We start from the raw sequence: 22,521 nt of genomic DNA on the forward strand, positions 1-22,521 counted from the left end.
ATAATTATTGTAACTGTAGTTGGCAGTATTTCCTCCAGAGAGGTGTTTGTAACATGTATGTAACTCCACTTACTCTATATACACATGACGGACGGCCCTCAATCCTTATATATATATATATATATATATATATATATATATATATATATATATATATATATATATATATATATATATATATATATATATATATATATATATATATATATATATATATATATATATATACATACATATATACATACATACATACATACATACATACATATATATATATATATATATATATATATATATATATATATATATATATATATATATATATATATATATATATAATTTATTTATTTCATTTATTTTCATACATTTGACACGTGGTGTCCGAGGAGAAAATAGCGTAATATTCTCGCACTGCAAATATTCATGTGCTGATAAATCAGAAATCTTTGTATTATAGTTGCAAGTACTTCTCGAGCATAATCAATTATTTCCAACCCCGCTGTACAACTCGCTGGACGCTCAAGGCTGCAGCATACGTATACTCAGACCACAAATGATGCCCCATTCATCCTTCCATTGCAACTTGACTGTTTCGGTCCGCCTGCATGAATGTACACCCAGACGCGCTTCCAACTCTGTCAACAGTGTGATGCCACGGCAAGCACACACTGTGGAACTTCTTGCTACCTGTTAACAATCCATGCGCGTGATTGTGTTATTAGTATGTGGCTGTACTGGCCATAATATCAGCATATCCAACATTCCATCATTGCACAATAAGACTCCAAAAGCCGGTGTTGCACGCGTGTTGGAACGCATGCAATTGTATCAGTGACACAAAGGAAGAGACTAAGCTAAGCGGAGCCCACTTTTGGCTTCATCTCCATCACTCGTAAAATTGCAAGTCTTTACATTATGACGCTTTTGTGATCAAATTTAAATACAAAGGCAGAGAGACAAGGAAAAAAAAAAAGAGACGATATAACTCACCATGGTTGTTCAAGCTCCCAGTCTCGGAAAAAGTCCAGTTCGAAAAGATCCATGACAGGCTCCTGCTGGCTTTGTGAGGCTGATCAGAATCCAATGCTGGTGCTACGTGGTTCTACATGGGCAAGTGACACACGCGGTGTACGCGTGTGTGTGCGTGAGACACAGCCAGCGAGAGAGGGAGTGAGAAGGAGAGTAGACACAAGCGACTGCCTCTGCCAGGAATCTGCTACGTGGTCGAGGCAAGCTGACAGCAAGGCAGGGGAGGGAGGGAAGACGCGCGCGCGCACGCTCGCTCGCTCGCTCGCTCGCTCACACACGCGAGCCCAATGAATAAGGCTGCACGGATACAAGAGTAACTCAAACTGCAAAAAAAAAAAAAAAAGACAACAAAAACGTTTTCTTTTGAAAGACTCATACCTATGGTGAACAAAAGGTTTATTGAAAAATAGTTCAATTGTTGTACCTTCATCTGGACGCACTGTTATAAACTGTGAAGATTACACCCTCTGATGAGTCACCTCACATTTACACACATTCATAAAAGGTGATTTATTTCTTTATTTTTTGGTAGATAGTCACCACATTGGGAGAAAGAGTAAATGAGGCTTTCAGATTCAAAGTAGTGACACTAAGTATAAAAGTCTGAGTGAAATGAGAAGATGCTTTGTTCATCCCGCTCAACTCAGTGGCAGAGTCACAATGAGCATTTTAAATATCGGACTCCTCACGACTCCCCTCCTCCACACTCCAAATAAGACATCCTCTAAGATATTTTCTAAATGTTATGATTTAATTCTGTGAAACTCAGATTATTATAAATTATATAAATTATTTTAATTCAAACCAGCCTGTTGAAATATTCCAACATAATAATGATCCATATAATCTGATCAATATGTGGTTACATTTGGTCTGAGGACAACCACTAGTTTGTTTGTAGTTTCAGGTGTTCAACATGCTGTCCCTGCATTTGAATAAAGATATTTGTACTTTCAACTTCTTACTTTGTCAAAATATACTTCTTCGTCAACCTCCGTGACTGAAAGAGACTGTCTTTGCACAGCATTAGCTAAGCCATGGGAGATTTGAACAAAATGATATTAAAGTGAATACGCCAGAGTATTTCCTCAGACGGGTTCCTGTATTTGCACCGTGCGTGAATTCTTTTGCCACCTCCGGCCAGAAGGGGCACCACGGAAGTTGAGTTGGAGTAAAAGAGCAACCTACTCCAAGCTCACGAAACATTGGCCACCAGAGGGCCCCCGAGAGTAACGAGAGCAGCAGGCTCCCTCTGTGGCTGCTGCAAGTGGAGGTCATGGTGGATTCCTGGAGGTCCAAATAAAGCATGCTCATGGAGGGCCAGGTTACACTGAGTGAAAGGTCAACCACTGTGAAAATTGCTGACTCTCAATGTGAAGAAAAGGGAAAGTTGATAACAGGAAAACTGTGCTCATCCATTCATGGCATGATTTAAGTTTGTTCAAATGTAGACCCCAAAATAAACACATTACTTTCTAATCATTTGTCATCAAAAAAGGTATTCTTTTCTTTGTAAAAGCAAAGGGTTTTTTTTCTTGATATAGCCAGAACTCGTTCTATCTGTAACCATAATGTGAATGCATTTAATGTCCTGTGTCTGCTCTGATTAAGCCTCATTCAAACTTTTACATCATATTAATTAGGAAATGTGAAGTCTATAACGTGATACGATAATAATAATATATGATATAAAATAAAGTCAAGACCACTGAACTGTAGGTTGATGTGCTTCTCATGTCCCACTGAGCTGCCATTGAATTTGTCTGCCTTTTGCCAATTTTCTCCTACTATAGTGAATACCATTAGCTCTCTTCAACAACTCTGCTCATGTTTCCATGTCTACAAGCTTGTAAGTCCACCTTCATCTCAGAGCAGGCCAAAAACAAGTGTGTCATTAAATGTTTGTGGATGACCATCTCGACTCCACAGCCATCATGCACTTGCTGTGACACGTGCCCAGCAGCACGTTTTACTGTTTACGCCTTGCCTTGAGAAATGATTGACCAGATGGTCCAAACGTCTCACTCAGCATGTGTGGTGGCGGGCGCTCTAACTGTGGCTTCTTTGTGTGACATCACTGTCGCCCACGCAAAAGCTTGCATGATTTTAAGACGACAACAGATCAACACATACACATCCAAATGGAGCACAAAATAACATTTGAGGAAGTGCTGCAGCCTGCAGGCAGTGTGGCAAACACTGTGCGTACAACCAAAAAGAGAGAAAGCATGTGTGTGTGTGTGTGTGTGTGTGTGTGTGTGTGTGTGTGTGTGTGTGTGTGTGTGTGTGTGTGTGTGTGTGTGTGTGTGTGTGTGTGTGTGTGTGTGTGTGTGTGTGTGTGTGTATGTGGTCTAGGGCAACATGCCAGCACTACTCTGCATCACACTCTGCAAGTACAAACAGCAGGCTCCAACAGAGAGGATGAGGGGAGACAACAATATCTTATTTAACACGGCGGAATTTAGGAATTCAGATCTCTGCCGCTTTGTCCTCTATCTTCAGATGAATTGTGTCATTTAACCTCAGAGTGCCATGGGAATTACCATAAGCGTGGCCACCACCTTGATACAATACAGTCAGTTCATTGATATCAAATACAATTTATATTACACATACGTATTATACACTTATATCACCCTCTTTGTGTTTTAAGCATCAAAGTGTGTGTGTGTGCGCGTGTGTGTGCGCGTGCATGCGTGTGTGTGTGTGTGTGTGTGTGTGTGTGTGTGTGTGTGTGTGTGTGTGTGTGTGCGCGCGTGCATGCGTGCGTGCGTGCGTGCGTGTGTGCGTGTGTGCGTGCGTGCGTGCGTGCGTGCGCGTGCGTGCGTGCGTGCGTGCGTGCGTGCGTGCGTGCGTGCGTGTGAATGATGTGGTGGCCGTCCAAATCTAGGTCAGACCTTGAAAGACAGAGTGGAGAGAGAGAGAGAGAGAGAGAGAGAGAGAGAGAGAGAGAGAGAGAGAGAGAGAGAGAGAGAGAGAGAGAGAGAGAGAGAGAGAGAGAGAGAGAGAGAGAGAGAGAGAGAGAGAGAGAGAGAGAGAGAGAGAGAGAGAGAGAGAGAGAGAGAGAGAGAGAGAGAGAGAGAGAGGCAAAGTGATGAGATTTTAATGTAGAAATTGCAGGGATGAGTTACTGGTGCATAAAATGATAAAACGAGCTTGATAGACATTGAGATAAGATATCATTATGACAAGGGTATGATTAAAACCCTCGATTTCAATTGAACTAATCCCAACACAATCATTGCAGGTTTTCATAATTTTACCGACTATTATTTATAGCAATAAAGAGGTTCATAATGCAACAATAATAAATATTAGGACGGGAAAGTTTCAAATGGAGACGCTCATGTCTTTTTTCATGAAGAGACAGCACCGCGACTCCCCCATGTGGTTTCTAATCAATACTGCAGTGTTTTTTAATTCATAGCAGTGTGACACTGAAATGGTTTTTAAATGAATGCGTTCAGTGCGGATTAGAAAATATTTTTTGGGGGGCGTAATCTTGCAACAAACTATCAGAAAAGTTTTTAACTAAATACATTGTTCAAGTAGGCGGCTCGGTGGGGCACTGGTTAGCACATCCGCCTCACAGTTAGGAGGGTGTGGGTTCGATTCTACCTCCAGCTCTCCCTGTGTGGAGTTTGCATGTTCTCCCCGTGCCCATGTAGGTTTTCTCTTGGCACTCCGGTTTCCTCCCACATCCCAAAAACATTCTTGGTAGGCTGATTGAGCACTCCAAATTGTGCGAGTGCAAATGCTTTTTTGTCTCTGTGTGCCCTGCGATTGGCTGGCAACCGGTTCAGGGTGTCCCCTGCCTACTGCCCGATGACGGCTGGGATAGGCTCCAGCACGCCCGTGACCCCCGTAGGCACTAAGCGGTTCAGAAAATGGATGGATTGATAGACATTGTACAAGTATATCAATCCATCCATCATCTGATCTACTTTCAGTGATTGATTGATTGATTGATTGATTGATTGATTGATTGATTGATTGATTGATTGATTGATTGATTGATTGATTGATTGATTGATTGGACTTTATTCGTCCCACAGCGGGGAAATTCACTTATCACAGCAGCGCATATGAGTGCAAGAATAAAACAAGTGCCAAAATTTAACAGACAGGGTAAATAACAGACATGGACAAACACAAGAACCGCCAGTAGAGACGAAACTCATTAATTTGATCAGGTGCCACGCATGTTGTAAAGTCATCCTTACGAGGTTCAGGGGGTGTACAAGTATATAGAAAACAGTGTCCAGAACATTACTAGTGCTGTGCTGTGACAACAATGTGCACCCTCCTACCAGAGGTTTTGGTAAGAGTCCAGGTCAGCTGATGTTTCATAACTTCAATAAACAGGTGGGCATTCAGTCAGTGCTGACAGATAGTGTGACAGTCCATTTATTGGCAAAAGATGGACAACTTCAAGAAAGTGACGTACTAAGCATCGACAAAAGCGGGTTTTTGTCCATCGCCGGAATTGTCACTGAGCAGGTCAGTACTCATTGACCTTGTCAATCCGTCAATGAAAGAACTCCCGTTTCATGACAGAACCTGCACCTTAGCTGCTTATTTCTTGGCATTTTAACTCATCTATGGAAAAGCAAATCGGTTTCAGATGTTTTCGAGATGGCCACATCCATCCATCCATCCATCCATCCATCCATCCATCCATCCATCCATCCATCCATCCATCCATCCATCCATCCATCCATCCATCCATCCATCCATCCATTTTCTGAGTCGCGGGTGTGCTGGAGCCTGACCCAGCGGTCATCGGGCAGTAGGCGGGGGACCCCCTGAACCGGTTGCCAGCCAATCGCAGGGACCACAGAGACGAACAACCATCCGCACTCGCACTCATACCTAGGGACAATTTAGAGTCTTCAATCGGCCTACCAAGCATGTTTTGGGGATGTGGGAGGAAACCAGAGTGCCCAAAGAAAACCCACGCGGGCCCGGAGAGAACATATAAACTCCACACAGGGAGGGTCGGAGGTGGAATCGAAATGGCACCTTCCTAACTGTGAGCTGGACGTGCCCCCATCGAGCCGCCTTGGCCACATACATTTTGGAGTTATTGACTCGTCATTATCTTTACATTAGCAATATGGTATTTTAGGCTGCATTCCTCATTAAAAATGGCCATTATTCAAGGTGTTTTTATTGATATCTAATCAAAAGGTAATCGTGTCTTCTGTTACATTAAATAGTTGTTACTTTTAATCAGACAGTGAGGCTTTTTATTTTTTTACCTCTGGTAATTTCGACTCAGCATTATCTGCAATCTAATCATCTGATCAAGAGGACTTTTTAAGATCCCGAAGAAGACAGGCTGCCTCTCGTTCTGTCATTTACTGACTGAGACCGAGACAAAAAAAGGAGAACAGAGAGCGAGGAAGGTGGCGAGTGATTTGTTTACAGCTGTTGAACTGTCAGCCAGTATAACATCTTTAGCAGCCAACACAACCAAGAACGTGTTGTTGAAAATGCAAATCTACAGATCAGTGTACACTTAAAAATATGAGACAAGACTTATCAGAAGATCATTTTTTTTGTTTATTGAAACTGCTTGCATACAAAATATATTGCACTATAACCAGACATGTAAACCCGGACACTTTAAATGCTAGTAAGTAGTATTTACAAAGGAAGAGAGAAAGAGAGAGAGAAAAAAAAAAAAAAAACAACGCTCAAAAGTGCTCACAAGATTTACAGCTTTTTAGACTACCCTGGTTTTTAAGTATGTACAGATTTTTTTCCTTGCATCTTGCCTTTCTGCTTCTCTGTTAAACAGCCAGCACTGTCACATTAACATTTGTTCTGGAATAAGAGAAGAAACATTGCAAGAAAAAGTCAAAGTTGGTCATCTTCGGTTGAAAACGTTGCAATCCCAAATGGATTGAAATGCTGAGTGAGGGATTCTCGATACAGTATTCCAATCTTATCTGTTATACTGTCGTTTTAAAATGAGCAAAATCACACATTTAAATCACAGATCTTTTTTTATATTTAGTGCCTAAAACTGTAACTAACATTCATTTTCGGAGATTGTGTCGCACGGGGGAAAATGGCACTCCTCAGAATGTTCAGATTAGGAGCAACAGCTAGCAGGTAGACACCACCTACACGCATACAAAGTATAATTAATTATTAAAGGTTTTAAACGACCATGTTCAATCCTGTTTAGACCATCAACTCAATTTAACATTCATGGAAAATCTAGCACCAACATTCCCCCCCCATGATAAAAGTCACATCAAGTTAATAGTCCAGTGAAAATATTCCCATTAGTTTTATTAGAAGGGGACAGCCAGAACATGATCCAAGCTGTCACTGAAGGAGAGGTATTAGTCATAAAGGAAAAAAATGACGTACATACAACATTCATTCTGTAAATAACACATTTCAGCGGGAAAGCCTTCAAAGGGTTGAATCCAAATAGTTATACTGTTTTTGAAGTCATGTTTTAGTACAGCAAGGCTGATTTCACAGGATCTACTCAGTCAACACACAAACCGAAAGACAAATCGCCTTGCATTTCAAAACCTTTTGTAAAATTGAGTTGTGATTGTTAGTATCCCTTTCTAAAATTCCTTCAGTTGGCCATGGTCACATGTACTCATCTCGAGAGATTTGTTTCTATTTTGTCTGTTTCTTGTGTTAGAATGAAGACACGTTCATCAGCACAGATAATTCCATCGCATCGATTTCCACATGGGCAGCATGCAACAGTTTCCCAGCTCCTCAATGCACATTTTCTATTATAGTACAAACTTGGATTTTTGCAACACCATTTGTTAGTATTAACTGCTATTAACACAACAATGCACACAAGTCCTTGCTGTTGAAAGATTGACTTTTAAACTGGATCATTTTCTTTTTCTAAACTGGAACCTGGATCCAATTTGACACTTATAGCATCTCAGCCTAATCCTCCCTCTTACTACTCCTGGGGGTGTGATAATATATATATATTTATAATATTTAAAGAAAAATTTAAAATTGTTTTGTTCGAATGAACTATAATATTCTCCTGGTTGATAAATGACAAAATGGACAGATATTTGTGGTTTCTACACTGGAATAACCAGAAGAGATACACTTTCACAATTATTTGATTCGGGCTCACATTTGGTAAAAGTGATTTTTTTTTTTTTTTAATTGGTCAAGATTTGCAATTTCTCCATAGGCTATCTTAAATGATAAAGCGAGGATTTTGTGCATATGAAAACAATTACAAATGAAAGGATTTCATGTAAATTCAGGAAACCAAACTTAAAAAGATAATCTGGTCTCGTTTGTCAAAGGCTAAAAATTGAAACCGGGTTCCATGTATTTTTTTTTTTTTCCTCGACTGTCGCCGAAAACGTCAAGCCCTTCATTTATTTTAAATGAAAAACCTACTGTACACCTAAAACACTGTGACAATTGCAAGTCAATCTAATTTTAGGGCACTGTATTATGGAAAATGGCAAATGGACTGCAGTAATAGTTTTCTTCCTTGAGACACTACAGTATACAATATTTATGTACTGATTTTTTTCACATGAAATTCTTCCTCTGTGTAATAACACTACTTTTGGACCTTTGTAGCAGTGCTATGGACATTCACTATTAATGTCACTCACTATTAATGTGCTATGGAGCATACTTTTTAACAGCAAGTTTATTATCAGGAGAGCTAGCATTTAACTGATATCAAACAGCAACAAAAAAAACAAGAAAATAACGATAAGTGCACATTTGAAAGAGTACAATTTCTTCCTCCAAACAAATAATGACATCATTATATACAGTATGCCACCCTCTCGTTTTTTTTTTTTGTTTTTTGTTTTTTTTAAACACAAAACAACTCAATTCCGTTGCTGTTTATGGAAAGTAAAACGGTAAATTGTACTCAAACCACGATGCCGATGTATTGTAGGAAATGCTAATTTTACAAACGCAGCCTGGCTGCAGTGTGAAATCTAAAGGTTAGTGAAAAAGAATCACAATTAATTCACACGTGTGTAAAAGCAAGCACAATTGAAAGGAATACTGGCCTCAGAAACCAAGTTGTGAGTGCGAGATTTGTATATATTTAAAGTGTGGCACACAAAAGTGTGATGCACGGACCTAAAAAGCTGGAACAAAATTACCCCCAAAAAAAAAGGCAAGAGAGAGAGAGAGAGAAACAGCCTTAGAGGGGTTGTAGATTTGACTAAATACGATGAGCAACATGAACTTTATGCTCTGCCTTAAATCAATTAGGTTAATCCTTCAGTGACAGGTATGCAAGTTTTTTTTGTTTGTTTTTTGTTTTAAATGCAAGTAATGGAGCTCCACTTGAGTCACCAAAACACACCAAGAAGCAAAATTGCAGGCTGCATGATGCCAGAACAGGACATGATTTATAAAAGATATCACAGAAACAGAATGACTGACAGTTGAATGTAAGCGTTGGGTCATGACTATAAATGCGCAATCGTTTTTGTTGAATTTGCTATATATTAAATTGTAAAGAACGTTTCGTTTAATCCAATTAGTTTTTCCTTTTATATAAAGTACTTGGGTTAGAGTTTAAACAGAGTGCGCCTCATTATTATTATTATTTGTTGACAAGATGGTATTGATGTCATGCCCACCTGTGTCACCTTGCCCTAGCTGGTGACTTTGCCCACATGCCATTTCTAGGGTTATGGACTACTACACATTGTTTGGGCCAGAGTGCTACCAGCACTCCTGTCACGGCTTGAACTCACTCTGCCTTAACCATGTTGGTTAAAGGAGCAGTTTCAAAACACAAAAGGAGCAAGTCGAAGGTCAAGTTTGAAACCTCACGGTATAAAGTGAAGGATGGCATGTGGAGCATCCGAGTTGCTTTGCGAGCTAATGGAGAAAAGTGATACATGTAATTGAACGTCGGATGCATTTTGAGATTTAACAATGGATTTGCTGGACAAGAGCCTTCTTTTACATTAAGGAACTTGAAACTTACTTTCTTACTATACTGTACATCCTTTCGGTCCCAGGCCAGCTCGCTGTACTACACTGCGGAGTACACAGACGTAGCACACTGGCAGCGCCCTTCACACTACAATTATTCACTACAGAGTTGCATGCTGATGGAAGCTCCCGTCTAATGTAGCAATTGACAAAAACGGAAAATGGGGGGGGGAAAAAGCGAGAAAGGAAAATCTGTGGATAGTTAATGAGCGGTTATTTGTGTATGAAGAGTAGAGTGTGGGTTCATTTCTGAATGTGAGAAGGTCCTCCAGTGACAAATCTACGACACGCCATTCACCAGAGGGGGAGCGTCCTGCTTCTCTTTCTTCATTCCTCGGTCTCTAACGGGCCGCTGCTGGTGGCGGAGTGGGCCGTCACCGCCGGCACTGTGCCCACCCTGTGATGAAGGCCCTCCACCTCTCCCTCCATGCTGCACACTACGTTCGTTGTTCCCATCCACGCGAATCTGTGGGGTCAGAGAAGCAAGTAGAGTGTCACACAGCAACTAATGAGTTTGACATTTTGATCCATGTTCGTTTCTCCCCCTAAAAAGAAACCCTTTGTGGTTGTTTCCAACTTGATAGACTTACATCATTGCAGGTGTTAAAGCTTTTATTATGAAGACCAAAGCAGCCAGACACTGCCTACCAATCAACTAAATCAAGTGCTATTCAAGAATTCAAGGGTCTAGAAAAATCTGTTAAAATTCCTTTAACAGGAATGAACGCCCTTAGAACTACATTATTTAAATGAATTAAACCATGCATTCTGGGAACCGAGTGGCTTTATCGTCATGACCATAGATACTTGCACACAGTGACATTAAAGTACGGACGGCTGAAGTGTTGCCATCTTTGTGGATGCCAAAATTAAAAAAAAAAAAAAAAAAAGTCTAGGACACATGTTTTGTATTTGTGGCACATATTTTGCCGTAGACAAAAATAAATGTGGCCCCGGAAGGCCTTACCGCATAAAAATCTTTGGCGGTAGACTTCAAGTGTCTTTCTTTGTTGCTTTGAATGGCTGCCACATCCCATAATGTGTATGATTTGCTATCTGTCATTTAATCATCGCAATTTGTCTTTTCACTTTTCTTGAACAGAATAATTTTTTCTTGCCACAATACAATCAAAATAAGGTAAAGAAACGTTTGAATTTCCATTTGTTTCGATATCAAACATTACTCTGTTTTGTTGTCATATTTTTCATTGCAACTTGAAAAGCTATAAAATTGCAGTTACACAACAAACGGTGAACATGCGAGTCGCAGTTTTTCATTGGATGCTGCAGAAAATACAATTGTTTGCCACTGCTCACAAATACAAAACTCTGCTCTTTGAATTTACCAGCCTGACTAGCCATGAGCCAAAGAGGAGGGAGTACAGTATTAATGTTGTTTGAGCTCATGATCGTGGGAAGAACTAGGACAATTTGAACAAATTGTTCAATGACATTGTTTGTGCATCTGACTTTCTGGTGAAGAGGCATTAAAAATATAAATCTGGCTCCTGATCTTGACCATCCAGCCTCAAGTTTTGTTCAATCCCAAGCAAGGTGACCTCTCCAAATATGCCTACCTGGACCATGTGGAGGAGGGACTTCAAATAAATGTGTAGTTAATGAACTTTTAGTATGCATTCAAATGAAATAATAACCAATGAAGGCTAAGACATAATGAATTAATCTACCTGGAACCTAGAAGAGAAATCACATCCCTTTAATCACCAGCACAAATATATTGCATCTCATTCTTACTCCAGTCATAGACCAAAATGGGTTTAATGGATTATTTTGTAGCCCAGACTGCATCAGTACTATTCAGTGAAAATTTGTGGAGTAGGTTATGTCGGATAATTTTTCTGTAGTAACAAAAAGGGAAGCAAACGTAACTTTCTTGTTTGATGCAAGAACGATTGATTTGCTCTCTAGCTCCAGCTATACAAGTGCTGGTCAGTGAATAAGAAATTAATTGGAAGGCTTATCTGAGCATTCTTTACAGGTAGATAGTTCTGTTATTACTCTAACAATAACGTGGTGAATACCTACCTGACTTACTATTCGCACAAAAAAATGCATTAAAATCAATAGATGTTTCGGGTCATTAAACCAAGACGTGGTCAGTAAATAAGTCTTCTCAACACTAACAGAACTACCTAATATGCATTTCATAGTGTAATCTTATTCAACATTTTTCAAGCAACTAACCTGTTATCCCAGCAAATTTAGAAAAAGACGTAGGGTAAACCCTGTGACCAAAAGTCAATCACAGGGCTGATCCAAAGGCATTCATATCTGACATATTTGGGAAATTTAGACTTTTCAGTAAACGACCTACACACCATTCTACCTGTTGTGTTTTCAATTCTTAAAAAACACATCATCTAGTTATGCTATAGTGCAGTCAGCACACCTTTGGTAGGTATAAAGGCCAGTACCTGTAAGGTGTCTTCCTGTGCTCTTGTCTTGGGCTCTCTAATATGACGAGGCCTTGGGTCGCTCCACTGCACATCGTCACCTAAATGGGACAGTTCAAAGTTATTCTCATATACACTGTATTTCAAATTATGACCTATATATGCCAACATTGAAGAATGTCCGTAATTGTCATGCTATTAGCGATGTACCAATCACATTTCTAGCACCCATGTCCGAGCGAAGTCACTCGATTTTGAGTGGATCTGCTCATGAGTACCCGCAGGTAAATGCACTGGCTGTCTCTGGTTCATAAGGCTCTTCTCAAATGTTCTCCTGCAAAGAACTAAAAGCTGCTAAGCCTTGTGCTCCAATATCATCCACCTAATTGTTCCACGTGTCCAAGGGAAAGGAGCGTTCAACTTTGCTGCCCATCAATGTGAAACTCTCTTCAGAATGATAAACTGTCCGTGCTTGACTCGTATGCAAGCTTTCGCTCCATCTTGGTTGACAGGCAATGCGAGGCCATGAAACAATGCTTGTGTTTTTAAATTGTTATTGTGACTCCAACTGTTGCACTTCAAGACATGATCCATCGCTGTTATTTATCGTATTGCTTTTTTCTGCCGTTATGTTTTCAGGAAAATTTAAACTACTTTCCTTTATATGCTCCTCTTCCTCTTCCACCTCGCCCTCGAAGTCCTGCCCCACCCGGTCTCCTCCTTCCATCTGTCCTTCTTGGCAATGTCCCACCTCCTGTCATTAGCTCTTCTGTGGGAGCCAGGGACCAATCGCTGAGCTCGTCCCGGTGGTCTGACTCTGTTTCTGAAGCATTGGATGCCTCTGAGTTGGTACCTAGAGTGAGCAATGCCACAAGGGTTAATATTAGGACTAAAAATATGTATATCGTGGATGAATAACATATGCAATGCTTCCAGTATAGTATTCAAGTATGTGACTTTTGCAGATGACACGAATATTTTCTGCTCAGGAGAGAACCCCCAGCGGCTGATTAAAGTCACGTGTTTGTTCTTTTATTTACTGTAAAGGTACAATACAAGCACAGAATAGTGTGGGAATGGTTATTAAGAGAATGAGAAAGGTTTATGTGGCGTAAAAGTATTTAAAAGGCTTTAATATTGTGTATAGGACCACAATGCAACAGGAGATTCATGTGCAACCGTGACTCACTTTGTTTTCACTATGTATGTTGTCCCCTGGGTTTGTGTAGTGTAGTAATTCTGAGGTTGGACACTTTGCATTGTTTGCCAAGGAAAAGCACACTTCAAACTGACATACAATACAACCATGCCCTCTCGTGGCCAACAAGAAACACTATGTGATGGAAATTTCAATATATTTGTATTTAAATTTCTAAATAATGCATATACTGTTTCTACTTCCCAGATCTTCGTTTTTCACGGGAGGTTCTGGAACGCATCTCCCGCGAAAAACGAGGGATTGCTGTACAGGATATGAAGTAGTAATGAAGCCGCACCTGAGGCAAAAGCGGCACCACCTCCTCTTCGCCCTCGAGCACCTCTTCCTCCTCCCCCGTAAGGTTTCCCTCCTCCTGTTCCTCTTCCAAGTCCCGTGCCATTATCAAACACGTAGCTTTTGTCTTTAAGATTTCGTGGCCCCGTTCCTCCTGCACCGCCGCCGCCGCCTCCTATCTGTCTCAGCTGTTCATCAATCTGGAGACGCTCCAAACGAAGTTGGTCCACCTCCTACAGTGATTGAGAGCAATGTTGCAATGTTGAATAATCATGTCATATTTGCAGAACAACACGACTTTGCAAGGGTGTCACCTCAAGTGAGACTGTATAATTGTACCGCAAACACTTGAGCATGCAATTTCTCATGTACCTTAAGGTAGTTGAGGTGATAGTCCAGCAATACTGTTGCATTTGAGATGCTTTCCTTGGTCCCCACAAATACAAAGGGCACCATTCCCTATGACAAACATATACAAAATAGAACTATTCAAGCATTTCTCAAAACTGTACACAACCTTAAGACTTACTTTGTCCTCGCTAATGTCCCAAACATTGACTGACCTAGACTTGTTTTTTGGCAGATTTTGGAATGGCCAGATTTTGGTTGAAACAGGCTTGAGTATGCCTACAGAAAAGACAAGTCCATTTCCCCATAGTAGCACATGTCTTCCCTCAGTTCTTTATTTTTTTAAATCACAAAGCCCCTTATTTAATGTATACTATAACTGTCTTAAATATTGACCTATTTACAATAGACATTCATTCTGACTTACATCATCTGTTGCTGATGCTGCCGCTGCCACTGATGAGGATGGCACCGAAGGCTTTTTGTCATTTTCTGGTTCAATACGAACCCGCACCACACCAGACTTATCAACCACTTCTTGGATCAGTTTACCACTCTTCCCAATCACTTTGCCTAAAGGAAAAAAATAATAATATTCAAAAAAGACATTCTATAAAAATGCATCCCAAATGTATTCAATAATTTACTGTGAACTTTGCACCACTGAGCAACTGTCCAGTTCTTATTTTCTTTTTATCCCAAGTAGAGATACTTCTGACATTGTCTATGGTCCACGAGTGACTTGACACTAGGAACACACCTCTTTTTTTATTCATCTATGCACAGTGGTTTTGGTTCATTATCCTCTTGTGCCATACTGTGAGCATGCAGGGATCCACTGTATGTTGAAGTAAGCTGAAACATTTCACTTCGGCATAAATAGCTTTTTGCAGCTTTACAGTACTGTATGAAAAAATTGAGAACTTTTTGGTGGATTTCCACTGTCTGTGTCAGAATTTGGTCTCTTACTTGCGTGAATAGCAAAAAGAATAATTGTATAAGAAATTGGTACACAATCTACTTAAGTTATTTTAAGTAAAGCTACTTCCTGATCGTGTCATAATAGCTGCTGAGCTGCAGAGTTTAGAGTTCTGCACTTGATTGTGAGTCAATTTAAGCACAATTACTCATTCTTCTATACACAAAAAATAATCCATAATATTTATCAACAACAATAAATAAAAAAATAAAAAAGACACTCCACTGCCACAGGCCCCACAGTCCTATTGGTGGCGTAAAATTACTCACCTACTAAGTTACGGGGAACTTTGATGATATCTTCGGAAAACTCCAGGAAACTGCGAGCAATGCGGACAGCTTCCTGGTCCTTGAATAAACACCAAACATGTCAATATGTTTTTGGGGACTAGTATGTGAGGAACTATTTTGGAACAACAGAATAACAAGGCCCCAAAATCCTTTCTCTACCCTTTCATTCACTGCACATTGGCAGTAACAATTTTATATTGGCAGACAGAAGTATGAAACTTGTTCTGCAGACTAGTGGCTAAACTTCAAGAGAAATAATGTAAAAATCTGACATATCATCAGGCTTCCAATTATAAACAAAGTACGCCTACTAAACAACAAAATGTATATTCGCGACTCTTGCTAGTTTGTGTCCCCGAATCCCACCAGGCATTTAAATTCAGGATAGTATTAAAGCAGAATGACGAGCAACAAAATTATTGATTTAAAAAAAGCTTGTCTGTGATTGTCCGGTTATGTCACGTAACATTATAATAAAATACAGTAGAAAGATTTGAGATGTATTAAATGTGAATAAATAGCAAACTAAAAGAGTAAATGCACCTATCGATTGCAAAGTCATTGGGAACAGTTGGGCTATCATACCTCTCCATAAATATGGAAGGTGCATGTCTCTTCATCCAGGTCTATATTAGTGACTCCAGGGACTTTACGCGCTTGCTGAATGTTGGCCCCATGAGTCCCAATGGCGAGTCCCATTAAATCATCACGCACTACAAATTGTTCATGGAACCGTGATGCCAGTTGTCGGGAACTCTGCAAGCAACACAATCACAATGAATGGGTTTGACTTTTACTTTTGATGGACAGAAATGATAAAATTATTGTTGGAATATGAAAGCTTCAGACGCTTGTGTGTGTGGTGTATGTGCGAGTGTACCTCCAGTTGTCTGCTGGCCTCTTCATTTCTCAGCATGAGAGACAGTTTGGTGCGGAGGCTCCTGAAGTGCATGTCACTCATCATGTTGGCCCGCTTTGCTGTGACCTCATTCACCGACTGTTAAAACAATTCAAAGTTCATCTTACATCAGTGGGGTAGGTGCAGACAAGTTGAATGTAGTCAAATATAAAACATTTCCACTCTTGCAGTGCATCCTGATTGTTCCCAAACAAGTATAATAAAAATATTGTATCTACAATCTTGAGAAAGCAACACGAACCAAGATGACCAGCTGCTTCTTCTCAGAGTCATAGGTGACACTGAACGCTCCCACAGCCTTCTTGAAATCTTTGTGCGCCGATTCCTTCGAGCACCTGACATCAAAGAGTCAACAATCATATTATCAAACCATTCTGGTTTCTTTAAAAAAATACAAGTAAAATGTGTGTCTTAAGCACGATTAAATTGTTTTGGGCATAAACATTTGGCAAGCCTCGCTATGGGCAACAATTTAAGAATTTAAAAAAACAAATAAACAATCACCCAAAAAGTTTGTGCAAGAGAATGAGTGACTGCATTGAATATTGAAGTTGTTCTACATACATAGATGAACTATGCAGTACTATACAATCTATATTGCTGTTAAAAACCATTTGCCCCCTTCCTGATTGCAGTTTCTTTCTTCTGATAGCAGCAACTAAAACATGGTTCTTTGTTTTTTTTTTGCACTGCTAATTTGAACAGAGGTGTTTTTTGATCCATCAACTAATCAACAATGTAAATGACAGAACGACTACTAAAATAATTGCTGCAGTCTTAGTTACATTCTTAATGCTGTTTTTGTTATAATTGCCTGTTACTAATGACACTATAGATCCAACTGCCAGAGACACATTTCTTGCGTGTTCTTACATAAAATGATTCTGATTTTGATGAGCTTGTCAGTCCACCAAATATTGTTTTCCAGAAGCCTCAAGGATGATCAAGTTTTCTAGGTAAATCTGAGATAAGCCTTTGTGTTTTTTTTCTTGTCAGCAATGGTTTCACTTCAGAACTGTCCAGTGAAGACCATTTTGACCTGTGTCCTAAATAAAACCAGCTAGCCTGCAATTCTTGTATGTCGTTCTGTTTTTGATCTCCAGAATAAACTGCTGCGCTATAGTATAGGACTAATTTTGATTGGCGGACCAAATGAAAGCTACTGGGAAGGTTCACACTTTTTCACATATGTATTTGGACTGCAGTAGTGACGACGCTGCCAACCATGATGCGTCGGCTCGTGTCAAACTCTTAGAGCGAAACCATGTCTCGATGCGCGTAGCACTCTAAGTCACATGACCAATACAGTTGCTCTTTTGCCTGTGACTGAAGTCTCAAACAATGTAGTTGAAGCAGCATTTGAATGCATTGCTGCCAAAAGTATGACAGATCCTTTGAGTCACCATTCTGTCCATGGAAGCCATTGGGAATCTTACATCTGTCGTAGATCATCAGGGACATCGAGTCTGATCTTGAGGAAGGTAGTTTTGGTGGCTGGTTTGTTGGGATTGATCGGTCGTAACCGTTCCAGCGTGACAATCTCGTTTAATGTCGCGTCACATGCAGCATACTCTATAACATAAAACTTCAGACACACAAAACAAAAAACATACCTCAACAGGTATATATGAACAGCATTGAAACATCCATCAAAAGTGCATCTAAGTTATTTTTCTATAACCGTGAATCCTCCTGATAAATGCAAAATGCTTACATGAACCAATTAAGGCGAATCAACGGAAACACATGACAATGATTTAGTATACGTAAAAAGGGTTTCAGATTGTTACTCAAGTTTCAAAATGAGCATCTAGCAGATCTTGTACACCTCCAGGTGGCTGCAAGTTTACAACGCATAGACCGTCCATCAGGGAATGAGAATGAATTTGGATAGGAAGTAATCAGATTTCGAAAATTCCTACGAAATTGGTGTGTGCTTTAATGGTCATTTGAAGGATCTACTCAAATCAAACCTCATTTGCCGAAAAATTTACATTGCCGTTCTGAGTGGAGTAAACTACTCAGACTGAGTGATCAATGACTGATTACTACCACACAAATTGACTACCAGGATATTTGCTATAGCGGAACCTTGATTTAACAGATTTGGTACCAATGGACTCCAGATTTTACAGACAGAAAATAGTGTCCAGTCAGCTCAAAACAACCGTAGCTGTCAACATTTGTTAGTGCCACAATTGGCTGCAATTGGCAATGTGTGCAATAAAAAGATTAGAGCATATCTTTTTATTGTTACATGGTAAACAAGGCACCAGTAGATTGAGTAGATTCCCAGGGAACAACCCTAGCCCAAACTATTACGATTGATCATTCTTTTTTAAAGTTATAAAAGAATAGATAACAGATTATTTGTGATTCACTATAAAACTTCAGAGCTGAAATAAAAGGTGAACTGCCTGTAGATCAAAAAGGTTTCTCTTAATAATTCATGAAAAAGAAAGGTATATGCAAGTCCCGCCCACTCGACAGTTCAAATGGCATACTGTAAATGGAAAGCTAAGCAGAAACACAGAAACAAAAGTAAAACGGTTTGGACTGAGTCCTACCTCTCCTTTGACCATGCGAACTTTGGCCAGCCACCATCCACATGGCTCCTTGTCATTCGCCCTGGAATACACCTGCCAAAACCCACACAGTAAATTTTATTCAGCACAAACATGAACAAAACATAAAATGTAGGTGCAACAAAAAAAACTGAAACATGCCATCATTGTTCAAGTTTTTTTTCTTTTTTAATTTTATTCAATTGTTTAGGAAACATGAAATCAAAAGAATCCCACCTCAACCTCATCGCTCTCATTTATCTCTTTACAGAACCCTGTTGGAGGAGGAAATCGCACATCCTGGAATGGGATCTGGCGCTCTGGCTGCCAACTGGTATGGAAGCACAGCACACATTTATTTCATCATTAGCTGCTGTACTGTAGCTTGTTGATACTGTGGCAAAGTTGATACTTTTTATATTATTGTTGTATGCGATGTGTTCCGTTGTATTGTTATTTTATGTTATCTGCTATTGTAAACCGCTTTTGTTACGGCGATAGCTGTTATGACAGTGCTATTGGAAATAAACATTGTATAACTTACTTGTTTTCAAATGCAACTGTGATTGAGCCTTCATGGACATCCTTCACAAATGCCTAAAAGAAGCAAGTAAAAAAACAATAAGAAACACAAAATGTTAACATTCTGATGGCAAACTTTAGTCTAAAATGTTTTGTGTGCCTCAAAACTGATTAAATCTGTTTGGGCAGATCAGCTCACTCTTAAACTGTAAATACTATGGATGTGTACTGTACCTATCAAATGTTCAAAGTAGGACTGCATGTCATGCCCTGAAGGACACCAGAAAAACTTGGCTTGCTGCAGGATGGCACAAGCCTAACAAACTGTGACTAACAGATGCAAGGGAGCCAAACATAAAGGAGAAGGGGAGCAACCTAAAATTGCCAATGGGCTGAAAGTATTTTCCTTGACCTAGCCCATTAATTGATCAAGTAAACGCATGTACAAAACTGTTGGTACCCCTCTGCTAAGAAAGAAAAAAAAACATTGCCCAGAACAACTGCATAAAACTTGTGTAAGTGAACTCAAAAGGTGAAGGGACCGGGTCAGGTTGCACAATTTGTCGTAGTTTGAGCCAGAGTGGACTTCATGGAAGATACCCTAATAGGACATCGCTGTTGAAAATAAATCATAAATGAACAATCAAATTTGAGACTGGAATTTACCAAACAGCATGCTGACAACCCACAAAGCCTTCGGGAGAATTTCCAATGTGCAGACAAGAGAAAAATGTAACTTTTTGGGCAAGACACATCAGCTTTACGGTCAGAAACACAAAATACCAAGACAGCCCAAAACACTGGACTATTCTGACGTAGCCTTCGATGACCTCTGATCTAAATCCTATTGAACATGTGTGGCAGCGACTGAGAAAAAGCCCCCTTCAAACCCGTGACAAGTGGAGCAGTTTGTTTTTCAAGAGTGGACCATAATGCCTGTTGAGAGGTGCACAACGCTCACTGAAATTGTCTGATTGCCTCAAATTAAATTAAGGGTACCATCACTTTTGTCCAGCCACTTTCATGAGTGCAAATGAAAGAGTGAGTGAGTGAGTGAGTGAGTGAGTGAGTGAGTGAGTGAGTGAGTGAGTGAGTGAGTGAGTGAGTGAGTGAGTGAGTGAGTGAGTGAGTATTCTGTTGAACCACAATTTGATCACATTTCAAAGTCGGACTTGAATTGGTTAATTTTCATTCAATTTTCAGCTTTTATTACTTTTGTCAGATTTGAGTTATTTCTGTGGTTATATTTTCCAGTGACAGAGGATACCAACAATTTTGTCTACAAATGTACAAACTCTGGATGAGATATTTGTGAAACAAGAAGTCTTCACTTGTGAGGGAAATGTACTATAACCACTGTTTATTACAATTGTAAATGATAAGAGTAACCAATAGATCTAAGACAGCCAATGGTGTTCACAAATGGCCATCCGTGTACATTGAAAAGGCTAGAAAGAGCCTTTCCAGGTACGACATTGTAACTTGTTTTCTTTGGTATAAATTAATTCCCAGCAATCGCAATACAGTATGGTAGCAACCACCTGGTCATAGTACCCCTCAACAGATGTTACCATATTACCAGGTACCACTTTCAACCAAACACCATAGCAACCTTGTGAATTCCGACATAAAACGAATGCCAAAATAACTTAAGATGAAGACCAACCCAAATAAGAATGATAGTAATGAACGGGCCGATCAACGACTGCTTCGCTGGTATTCATTACATTCAATTCAACAACGCCACTGTTTCTACTGGTAGTGCTTCAGTTCTGCCAAGGTATGATCCACCATGAGATCTCAAATCGTCACAATTTTAGCTTTGTTTACAGTTTTTCTGCGTCTACATCCCGACCAGCGGAGGCCAGAGCAGGTACCTCAATCAACGTCAGTCCAATGTGAATGGCTAGCTTGGTTTGTATACTTGCCGTGTAAGCGTTATATGTTGACTTGAATAGAGATGGGGAGAGAAGAAGGGGGGGGAAAAAACAACCTACCTTATAAAAGGCACCACTTGTTCCCCTCACTTCCACTAGTAGTTCATCCATGACGCAAGTTAACACAGCTCGCTAGCTAGCTAACCACCGTTAGCGACAGGAGTAGCTAGCTAGCTGGCTAGCTTGACGCTAGCCAAGGTAGAGTGTTCTTGCTAGCTAAAATAGGCTGCCAGCAGGATGCAAGACGAGAGGTGCAACAAATATTCGGAACCGTAAAACGATCCCTCGTGCAGCGAGTTCGTGAAATCGCTATTCGGTTGAAGTCTGGTATACAAATTTGAATTTTCGATGAATCAAAGACGAAGCATGTAGAACGCAGCAGGGTTAGCTCGTAGTAGGTAGTTTATGTGTGATTAGTGGTCAGGCAGCTAGCTATTGCTGCTTGCATCTCTGTGACGTCTCTGGTTTCTTCCTCTACTGATCTCCAAGGCTGCTCACATTCAGGAAAGGCTGATGCTGCTGTCCTTAGGTTACCCCTTCTAATGTCCGATCCACCCCCACGCCCCCCCCCCAAAAGTATTTAATATATACTAATATAATAATTATTATATTATATTATATTATATATAATATTATATATATATTATTATATTATATATTATTATAAATTAATTATATTATTCTAATATATATATATATATATATATATATAGTATAGTAAAATATAAAATCTTCAGTAAGCTAATTAAACAATTAGTTGATTTACAGATGCATTGTGTGGTAAACAGTACTATAATTCTTTATTAAATATCAGATACTGAATGCCAGTAACCATTACCAATACAATTCTGAAATAATCATTCAGTATTTGAAGTGCATTGAATAAATTGGACTGGACTGTTCTGGCTGTCACTGTAGCAGTTCACGCAGTGTTGGTATGAATTCAACTTGGAACAATGTTTTTGAAGGCACCTTGAAAGCCAAGACACAGCCATTTTTGCCATCCTTGGCTTGGGTGATCATTTACCTTAGA

The 22,521-nt window shown here is 39.8% G+C and overlaps 2 protein-coding genes across 3 annotated transcripts in view; both read right to left on the reverse strand.

Annotated features, from left to right (window-relative positions):
- Window positions 1-1,058, reverse strand: part of aff2 (AF4/FMR2 family, member 2) — a 114,977-nt gene extending 113,919 nt beyond the window's left edge. The window contains exon 1 of one of the 2 annotated variants that reach the window (XM_085904901.1): window positions 991-1,058. In XM_085904901.1, coding sequence (XP_085761027.1) covers window positions 991-1,043 — 53 coding nt within the window. In that variant the 5' untranslated portion in view covers window positions 1,044-1,058. The remainder of the gene's footprint in view (window positions 1-990) is intronic. The other variant, XM_085904900.1, reaches the window with a different exon arrangement.
- A 5,523-nt stretch (window positions 1,059-6,581) lies between these two features.
- fmr1 (fragile X messenger ribonucleoprotein 1) lies at window positions 6,582-21,995 on the reverse strand. Its single transcript, XM_085903931.1, has 15 exons — window positions 21,549-21,995; window positions 19,574-19,626; window positions 19,267-19,360; window positions 19,033-19,104; window positions 17,902-18,050; window positions 16,707-16,800; window positions 16,427-16,543; window positions 16,132-16,302; window positions 15,526-15,604; window positions 14,705-14,850; window positions 14,302-14,388; window positions 13,934-14,162; window positions 13,095-13,290; window positions 12,459-12,537; window positions 6,582-10,489 (listed from the first exon to the last, which is right to left on the reverse strand). Exons 1-15 carry the CDS (start codon window positions 21,597-21,599, stop codon window positions 10,304-10,306), a joined length of 1,803 nt encoding a protein of 600 aa, XP_085760057.1. The 5' UTR covers window positions 21,600-21,995; the 3' UTR covers window positions 6,582-10,303.
- Window positions 21,996-22,521: the final 526 nt, after the last annotated feature.

The sequence above is a fragment of the Syngnathus leptorhynchus genome, chromosome 2, assembly GCF_054491065.1.
Source record: "Syngnathus leptorhynchus isolate UIUO chromosome 2, UIUO_Slep, whole genome shotgun sequence".
NCBI lineage: Eukaryota > Metazoa > Chordata > Actinopteri > Syngnathiformes > Syngnathidae > Syngnathus > Syngnathus leptorhynchus.